General features: G+C 44.4%; 1 protein-coding gene across 1 annotated transcript; it reads left to right on the top strand.

The window, feature by feature from the left end:
• The first annotated feature begins 8,074 nt into the window (after positions 1–8,074).
• Positions 8,075–8,837, top strand: LOC108510276 (myosin heavy chain, skeletal muscle, adult-like). The gene is made up of 3 exons (XM_017839946.1): positions 8,075–8,312; positions 8,400–8,543; positions 8,635–8,837. Exons 1-3 carry the CDS (start codon positions 8,106–8,108, stop codon positions 8,812–8,814), a joined length of 531 nt encoding a protein of 176 aa, XP_017695435.1. The 5' UTR covers positions 8,075–8,105; the 3' UTR covers positions 8,815–8,837.
• The last annotated feature ends 1,475 nt before the right edge of the window (positions 8,838–10,312 follow it).

The raw sequence follows: 10,312 nt of genomic DNA on the forward strand, positions 1-10,312 counted from the left end.
TGTCCCTAGGGACAGCTGTCACCTGCAAGGAACACATTCAGGAGAGGTCTCCTTTGATACAGATGTCCCAACATCACACTTGAATGCAGCTTGGAGCCCTAGAGCTGCGCCTGAGTGGCTCAGTGGAGGAGGCACTTGCACCTTCAGCAGGCTTTTTTGGAAGTCGTGTTACTCTGTTGGTCATATGAGATGTTTCTGAATGACTTGTGCTTGATGTTTTCAATCCCACAAAGTGGACAACAGCCTTTCACACACATGATCTGAACAGGATTCTGTTCGTATACATGTAGGACAATGAGTGTCTTTATATTCAGGTCAGAAATCACTGTTGGCTGTATTTGCTCTGGAGAAAGCCCTTGGGCCTCAGCTTCTCGGTGAGGGAGTCACAAAGAAACATTCAAATATGAAAATTATGCAGAAAGCCAGTGCAAAATGACATTACACAGACAGGCAGAGTTTTAGCAAGGTGTAGTGGGTTGACCCTAGCCAGATACCAGGTACCCACTAAAGCCACTCTCTTACTCTCCCTCTGCAACTGGACAGATAAGAGAAAAAAAAAAACCAGCTAAGGATTCACGAGTTGAGATAACAGCTAGGAGAGGTCACTTGCTGATTACCTTCACGGGCAAAACAGACTCAAAGTGGGGGTAGTACTTAAATTTATTACTAACAGGATAAGAACCAAAGAGTGAGAAATAAAATAGTCTTAAAAACACATTCCCCCCACCCCTCCTTCCTTCCATGTTCTCCCTCCTCTTCAATCTCTTTCCCCTGAATCTCTTTCTACCTGCATCTTTCCCATGCCATGCTATTCTGAAGCAGTAAAATATTTCAAGGCCTAGATCAGAGGACATGTTCATCATATGAGTATAATCAGTGTTATGTTGGAAACTACTGATGCTTATTGACTTGAATGAATTATCCCCAAAGATACAGTCAGTATGAAAGAAATGCCAATGCCAGCAGTGCAGGGCGATGGGGAATGGGGGTTACAGTCAGTTGTTTCTGCTGCTGCTCAGGGAGAGGAGTTGGAGTCCTTCCCCTGCTCCCGTGGGGTCTCTCCCACGGGAGACAGTCCTCGATGGACCTCTCCAGGGTGAGTCCGTCCTTCGGGCAGCAGCTCTTCCCAACCTGCTGTCCCGTGAGTCACTCCTCCATGGGGTCAGTCCCTCACGGATGAGCTGTACTGGTGTGGGTCCCCCACAGGGGCCACAAGTCCTACCTGGGAAAAACCTGTTCTGGCCTGGGCTTCCCTCTCCATAGCCTGCAGGTCTCCAGCAGGACCCTGCCCTATCCTGGGCCTTCCACGGAGTCACAGCCACCTTCCTGCATCCACCTGCTCCAGCGTGGGCTCCTCCATGGGCTGCAGGGGGGTCTCTGCACCTCGATGCTCCCCAACGGGCACAGGGGCACAGCTGCCCCACCCTGCTCTGCACCACAGGCCACAAGGGCACAGCTCCAGCACCTTGAGCACCTCCTGCCCCTCCTCTCCTTCTGCACTGACCTTGGGGTCTGCATTGCTGTTCCCATGTTCTCACTCCGCTCTTCCCTGGCTGGAGTTCTTTCTGCGCAACAACCTTCTGTTCCTAAATATATTATCCCAGAGGTGTTACTGTCACTCCTAGTTGGCTCAGCCTTGGCCAGTGGTAGGAAGTCCATCCTGGAGCCGGCTGGCATTGGCTTCATGGGACAGGGGAAGCTTCCTAGCAGCTTCTAACAGAAGCCACCCTTGTAGCCCCCCTGCTACCAAAACCCAGCCACAGAAACCCACTACACAAGGATTTCTCATTGCCCTGAACTGTTTTTTTACTTCGTTGCAATGAGGTACAGTGCCAGGACAAGTCTCACCAGGTGGGACTGCACAGCCTGTACTACACTCCTATGTCACTAACACAGAACACACTGCTCTCCAAAGTGTGGGACTGCAGCAGTCTTGCAAATCTGCATGAAAGGGGACAGGATTTCATCACAATTCTAAACTTTCATCTCCAAAGTATGCAGCTCCCATTGGAACTTTTGCCCTTCGAGACTGAAAAAGAAATGTTAAAGAGAAAAGTGTTAGTTAGCAATTAAAGAACTCTCCATTTTGAAATGAATGAGTTTGTCTCCTGGATTCCTATAGGAGTGACAGCTGAGATTAGTTCAAGCCCTTTCCATTCCAGCAAATCTTTTGCTGCATCAACTTCTTGTATACAATGCACCCACATGACCACATCTTCTTTCTCTGCTGCCTGTCCTTACTCACTCATTTGTTTTTCTTCTCTTTACGTTCCCTATCCCTGACCCTTCTCAGTTTCCCCATTGAGTGTGTTTCTCATCCTTCTCGCCCTCACCCACCATGACATGTCCTTGGAGGGACATGAGCCCTTTCCCTGCCCAGGCACAGGATGGGACAGACACACACACACTGCTCCTCTGCTCTCCCACCTGCACCTGGGCTTAGCCTATGCAGGCCTGTGGTCTGTCAGAGGAGCAGCACATCTGTGCAGATCCTGCATATTCCTGGTCCCTCCCATGGCCCTGAGTGCCTCTCAGTTCCTGGTCAGGCCATCAGGGACCCCAATCACCTGAGGAGGAGCTGAAGTGGCCCCAGGCACAGGAGATGCTGCAATCTGTGTAGGCACCTGAGCCTGCTCTTCAGAACATCGACCCACAGCAGGAGGTTTCCTGCTGGAGCAGAACTGAGTGGCTCTGAGCTCTCTCCAGCCTCACTAGCAGGGGTTGCTTGCTTTATCCTATGAGTTTCATGCTGTTAGGGAAATAAGCATGACTTGGAGTCATGCTTTTAATCTTCATTTAGTGGCAGTAATAATTTACTTATTTGCACCCAATTGCACTCTGCAATGCATCTTGTTATCCCCCTGAATCTCTTTCTACGTGCATCTTTCCCATACCATGCTATTCTGAAGCAGTAAAATCTTTCAAGGCCTAGATCAGAGGACATGTTCATCATATGAGTATAATCAGTGTTATGTTGGAAACTACTGATGCTTATTGACTTGAATGAATTATCCCCAAAGATACAGTCAGTATGAAAGAAGTGCCATAACTGCCAATCTTCAAGAAAAGTTACAGAACTCAAAACTCAGGAGTCACAATTTCTCAATACAAGGCAGGATGTGAAGGTTCTCTATGAATCTATAAACTAGGACTTCTTCATCTACTGCCCACTGAGTGAATGCCCCAGTGGATCAACAAATATCCCCAAGACATGTCTGAAATTATTAGGACTGTCCTGGGAAACTAGTGAAAACAGGAAACTAATGAGACTGCCAAAGGTAGTTGATGAGCATATAAAAATTATAAACTGAACAGAATTTCACTGTTGCACCATAATGAAAGAGGAAATAGGACCTCTCATTTAATTTTTCTACCATAGTGGAATTTGCTGGCTGCCAGAGGGCAACCTGTCTACAGTAAGACAAGATGCAAAGGCCTTCTTAGCCAAATGTGAGAAGTCAGCAGTGTTTCTCTTCAATCCTCTTTTTTTAAGTTGTAAAACAGAATGGATGAGCACTATATGAAGATCTGGTCACACTTTTCCTAGGTTTATTTTTTGCAGTAGGTTCTGACACCTCAACAAGGACCATGGGGCTTCTTCCACTAGTGATCCCATTGAAACTCATGGATAAAAGTAATAAAGAAAGCATCACACTTCCAGAATGTGAAATTTCTTCCACACTGGAATGTTATAAACTCAAGTCTCCATTTCACAATACAAATCTAAAACCCAATGTGAGATTTTGCTTGGCCATAGGTTGGAATCTGTCTATGTCTACATATTTTCACTTAGAGTGTGACATGTTGCTAAGTATTCCCTCTCCCTCTCTGCCTTCTAACACAGTGTCTGATGGAGGAGAAGTTATATCTTAAGGACTGGCAGACAGTGAGGCAGCTGCCTGATGTCTTTCTCAAGATGCTCTATTTTTAGCATGCTTGAGTCTCTTCTTCATGGGAAATGTCAGCACTGCAGCACCTTGCCCATGCCAGTTTCCTCTGTCATCTGGTTGGCAGAGCTAAGCCTTGACTCTTCCTCTTCATCACCACCAACCCTAATGATCACCACCATCCTATGTGAGTCAAGGGGAGGTCATCATTGATGACCAGGAGGAGCTGGTGGCTACAGATACAAGTGCTATAAAGAAATTATTTTAAATGAGATTGTTAAGGTTTTTCAAGAATGCTTTTACTTCATACCTTTGACAATATTGTGTCATGACAACCTGGGTTTCACTGCTGATGAGGGAACAGCCATCTACAAGCTGACAGGGGCTGTCATGCACTACAGGAACCTGAAGTTCAAGCAGAAACAATGGCAGGACCAGGAAGAAGTGCATGGCACAGAAAATCCTTAGCAACTAACCTTTTAATAAAGAAATCAGTTTTGTGAAATAATTTTTTTTTTCCCAGACAGGACAAAAGCTATTGCTTAATCATGTGAAAACTAAATAATGTTTCGTTTAGTGTACATGAATCTGTGAACCTGATTCTCTGCTCCCTGGCATCTCTTACTAAATGGTGCTCCTTCAGTTTGTTTTTTGATGGGATATTTACATGCATTTTACCATTTGGCACACAGAGAGTTTTGACAAGTTTTAAGAAGACAAAATGTCCCTAGTTTCATACATAGGCTCTAGACCTTGCTTTGTCATGTATATCCTTCTCCTAATGACAGTACAGACCATGGCCTATTGAAATATAAGAGCTTTCTTAGACCGTGACTAAGAAGTCTGGTTGTAATCTTAATGACTTTTTAAAGTGAAAGTTATTAAAATAACTCATTTATAAATGTGTTAAAATATTCAAGGAAGGTTTTCTTACTGATAACTGCATTCAGAAAAATACCAATATTGGCTTTCATGGCTTTCATAGCTTTTCTATATTCAGCGTTGATTGTGACACTAGATCAAAAGATTTGCAATCAAGAATTTTGAACATTAAGGGCATTTCTGATACATACACACACAAAGACCAAGTTCCAGTCCATGTCCAAAGATCAATTTTTAATTTATCTCTCTTGTCTTTCAGTTGCTGACAAGGGTCTGTACTCAGCAGAGCTGCTCTGATCCTATGTTATACTCATGTCAAAGCTGGGAATAAATTTGTAACCAAAGGTCAAACTATGGAGGAAGTAAAATACAGGAATACATAGTAAAATACTAGGAATACATTTCTCTTCAGAAATCTAAAATTTGTTAATATTTCTCTGTGCAGTAACTTTGTGCATTTTCCTTTTTCTTCAGGTGCACCTTTGTCAAATGCTGTGTTTGAGAAGATGTTCCTGTGGATGGTTGTTCACATCAACCAACAGCTGGACATGAAGCAGCCCAGGCAGTACTTCATTGTGTCCTGGTCATTGCTGGCTTTGAGATCTTTGATGTAAGGAACAGGGTTTTCCCAACATCTTCATGGAAGGAACAATGGTTGTTAAGAAAATTCTAAGACTCCTTTCATGAAAAGTCAATTGTGCCTGACTAATCTAGTGGCCTTCTATGATGGAGTGACTGCTTTAATGGACAAGGGAGAGCAACTGAGTTCATCAGCCTGGACTTCTATGAGGCCTCTGATATGGTCCCTCACAACATCCTAGCCAGTAAATTGGAGAGCTGAGGTACCAATGGATGGACTGTTAGATGGATAAGGAATTGGCTGCATAGCTGCATCCAAGAAGTTATAGTCCAAGACTCAATGTCCAAGTGGAAATTAGTAGTGTCCCTCAGGGGTTCATACTGGAATCAATACTACTTGGTATCTTCATTAATGACATATTGAACTCTATTTAGCAAGGGAAGAGAATGGAGTTGAAATCACTTGAGAAGAGCCAGGGGCTGCTGAGACTTTAGCAAGAAACAGGGAAACACCAGTGTATTGTCTTAAAGGAATTAGGGCAAACTCCTCTAACAGGGGATGTGGCCCAGCTGAAGCACCTCTCTACCAGTGCCATAGTGTGGGAAACAAACAGAAGGAGCTGGTTGCCACTGCCCAAGTGGGCACTATGGCCTGATTGCTACCACAATCACTTGTGTGATTGGAATGCTCTGACTGACAGCTATAAACTGCTCAGAAAGGACAGTCAAGGAAGAAGAGGTGAGAGATTGCCCTGATAAGATGCATCCCCCTGTAAGCCATTATCACTCACACTTGAGAAGTCATGGCTGTCTGATGAAGTTCCCACTGATTGAAAAAGGGGAAACAAACCCCCCCCTTTTAAAAAGGGGCATAAGGAAGAACCAGGGAATTACAGGCCACTCAGTCTCACCTCTGAGCATGGCAAGGTCATGGAACAGAGACTCCTGGAAAATATGCTATGGTACATTGTCTGGATGATCACACTCAAAGAGTTGTGGCTTGAATTTCATGTGGAGACCAGTGAAAAGTGGTGTCCCTCAGGGCTTTGTTTTGAGACCAGCATTATTTAACATATTTGTCACGGACATGGACAGTGGGATTGAGTGCACCATCAGCAAGTCTGCTGGTGACACCAAGCCATGTGTTGAGGTCAACGTATTAGAGAGAAAGTAGATTCTGGTTAAATATAAGAGTGACATTTGTTAAGACAAGGCCAGTGAGACACTGGAACAGACTGGCCCCAGATTACAGGAATGCCTCATCATTGGAAGTGTGCAAGCTCAAGCTGAATGGGGCTTTGAGCAACCTCATCTAGTCAGAGATATCCCTGCCCAGCAGCAGGCTTGCACTAGATTATTCTTTTAAGGTCCCTTCCAACCCAAACCATTCTGTGCTGCTGTTCTCTGAGTTCTGTATGTCCAAGGCAGTCTGAGAGACAGTCAGTCCATTGCCCAGAGAGACAGGGCTTCTGATGTGCCCCTGCACTCACTGTTTTACACAGGTTGTTTCTGGCCTCCTCCTGGGCAGGACAAAGGGTGTTTCCATCAGCCTCCCCCCTCCACTGCACAGGGAGCCCACAGGTGAGCTCTGGGTTTGAACTTCAAAGAAGTGTGTGCTTCTCCTTGGAACAAGCTGTTCATGCCCGGGCCACTGCTTGGTGTTGGATCTCCTTGGATCACAGGCACCATTTGTTCTGACCTTGCCCCTGTGCTCTTCCCTGAGCTTTATCCTCTGAGCTCTTTTAGCAGTCAAAATGCCAATGACCAAGAGAAGAGCATGTTTAGAACTGACACTGTTTAAAGCAGCTCAAGTGACAGTACAAGATGCTTGTGATGGGGTGCAAGTGCTGGACTGAGGATGTATCAAAGTTGCACCACAGTTATGCAACAAAAGTCTGCCTTGAGTCCAGGAGGAAATTACTGGAAATGTAGCAGTATAATCTATTGGTCCTACATCCAAGTTCTCCAAGTGCTTTGACTAATTGAGATTCTGTCCTTATGTTTCTAGACAAATTATTTATAGTCAATACATTCGCAGCATTGGTAAGATACAAAACATTTCTATCTCCTTAAATCAAATGACAATTATGCCCTTAGTTCAGTTTGCCAGACAATGCCTTGCCAAATAATGTTTGCCAAAAAATGTTTTGACCGAAGAAAGAGGAAGAATCCAGAGCATCTGCCAACCAGACTCTATAAAAGTGCCTTTCCAGTGCTCTGCCCTGTCTCCTAGAACAGTTTCAAGGTAAGTGCACTGTGTCTAGTGATTTGCTGAAATTAAGTATCCCCCATTATTGCATATTATGCAATATGTTTTTCCCTTTGAAATTGGTCTCGAACTAAGTTTTTCCATCTGCTTTCAAGGTAGTTGTATATTTTCTATCTATACTCTTTTTTTATTATATTTCATATTAGAATAACAACGTTCCTTTAATGTATTTCATATTCTCAAATATGATGGTACAACCCATAAAGCCAAAGTACAATCTGCACAGTGTCATAAGAAACAAATAACAAGAATTTTTAAAAGGTTATTCTATATTAATCAAAGATGAAACAATATTTTTCTCTTCTGGGTTTAAATCATTAAATACAAGGAAGGCAAATTTTGCCAGTTTTAGCAATTCTAGTATGTGCTACATTTGAAAGCATTGGAAAAGGTGTCCTTGCAAGCAAGATACATTAATGATCTGTGGATACTACATTTGTTTTGTCCCTCAGGGTTCTCTCCTGACGTGCCTTCAGTAAAGCGCAGACATGACGTCTGCAGATGCTGAGTTGGCCATCTTTGGGGAGGCGGCTCCTTACCTCCGAAAATCAGAAAAGGAGAGAATCGAAGCCCAGAACAAGCCTTTTGATGCCAAGACATCCGTCTTTGTGGTTCATCCTAAAGAATCCTTTGTGAAAGGGAAAATTGAGAGTAAGGATGCAGGCAAGGTCACTGTCAAGACTGAAGGGGGAGAGGTAAGTAAATGCAAGATTTACAAATAAAATGTCGTTCTCACTTTCGGTTCTTAGATGATATACATGAACATCTCTATTCTTTGGCAGACCCTGACTGTGAAGGAAGATCAAGTCTTCTCCATGAACCCTCCCAAGTACGACAAAATCGAGGACATGGCCATGATGACCCACCTCCACGAACCCGCTGTGCTGTACAACCTCAAAGAGCGTTACGCAGCCTGGATGATCTACGTAAGTGGCAGCAGCAGCTTCCTTTGGGCAGCTGGAGGAACTGCTCTGCCAGGCCCAGGGGAAGCCAATGTGCTGTGTGCCTTCCTCACAGACCTACTCGGGTCTCTTCTGCGTCACTGTCAACCCCTACAAGTGGCTGCCCGTGTACAACCCGGAGGTGGTGTTGGCCTACCGAGGCAAGAAGCGCCAGGAGGCCCCTCCACACATCTTCTCCATCTCTGACAACGCCTATCAGTTCATGCTGACTGGTGAGTTACTTAGTTTTCTTTAAAACTACTTGGCTGTGAACACTTGCAGAAGAGGAAAAAAAGTCTTTTCACTGCATAGTTTAGTTTAATGTTGTTGTGAGGGTGATGCTTTCTCATCATTGGAAATAGTGAGATTTTCCCTTGGTTGAGGATTGAGTTAGAGACCATTTAGTCAAACCTGACGTCCACAAATGCCTGGGCCCTGATGTGATGGACCTGTGAACTCTGAGGGAACTGGAGGACACCACATCTTGGCCTCTCTCTCTCATTTGAATGGTCATGGCAGTCCGGAGAGGATTGTGAGGACCAGAAAAAGCAAATCTCACAGGAGTCTTCAAAAAGGGCAAAAAGGAGGATCCAACGAGCTGCAGGGCTGTCAACCTCATCTTAATCCCTGGAAAGGTGTTAGAACTGCTCATCCTGGAGGCCATCTCTAAGAATGAGGAATACAAGAAGATGGTCAGGAGTAGTCAGCGTGGATTCTCCAAACTGAAATCATGCTTACCTGACCTGATTGCCTTCTACATTGGGACAACTGCACAGAGGGGTGAGGGTGAGCAGTGGATGTTGTCTACCTGGACTTCAGCAAGGGTTTTGACACTGTTGCCTATGATATCCTCATAGGCAAGCTCAGGAAGAGCAGGCTGGACAAGTAGATGGTGGATTGAGTACTGTCAAAATGGCAAGTCTTACAGGGCTTCAATAGTGGCTCAGAGTCTACTTGGAGGTCTGTCAACTGTGGTGTCTCCCATGGGTCAATACTGGGCCCAGCACTGTTTAATTTCTCAATGACTTGGATGAGGGGGTAGGTGCCTTCTAAACAAGTTTGCTGATGACACAAATCTGGGAGTAGTGGCTGATTCCCCTGAGGGCTGTGCACGTTACAGAGATGGGCAGAGAGAACCTGTCTGAAATTCAACACAAGTGGGTGCAGAGCCCTGCACCTGTGAAGCAACAACCCCGTGCAGCAGCACAAGCTGGGGGCTGATCTGAGGGGAAAGCAGCTCTGTGAGGGGCCTGGGGGTCCTGCTGGAAAACAAGCTATCCACGAGCCAGCAGTACACCCAGTAAGATTCATTTCTGTAGAAGTCAAACCACCAGCAGTCTCTAAATCAACTACCAGGCACGTCACTTTATGTGACTTACGAAGATACAGAAGAAAGATGCACTCTTAAAAGACAAGTCTTGCCTTACAAAACTGCTGATTATTTTAATAAAGGAGAGCTGGTCGAGGTAATCTGAATTCAATGAAATACTTCAGTACAGCTGCAAAGCAGCTATTCTTAACATATTTTTTATACTTGCATTCAGTAATAGTTATAGAATTGAGAAAATTCAAAAAGAACTGCTTAAAAATATGGAAGACATAGTAAAAATATATTTTACAGTTTTCATAGTGCAAAGATTTAATCAATGAAATCGCACAGGAATCTGTCCTAGGCCTTAAGCTGTTCAACATTTTTTTAAATGATTTGGAAATTATGACAATATTTCTGATTTGACTAAGTCCTTCAGGTCAGT

The sequence above is a fragment of the Lepidothrix coronata genome, unplaced genomic scaffold, assembly GCF_001604755.1.
Source record: "Lepidothrix coronata isolate B3197 unplaced genomic scaffold, Lepidothrix_coronata-1.0 Scaffold599, whole genome shotgun sequence".
NCBI lineage: Eukaryota > Metazoa > Chordata > Aves > Passeriformes > Pipridae > Lepidothrix > Lepidothrix coronata.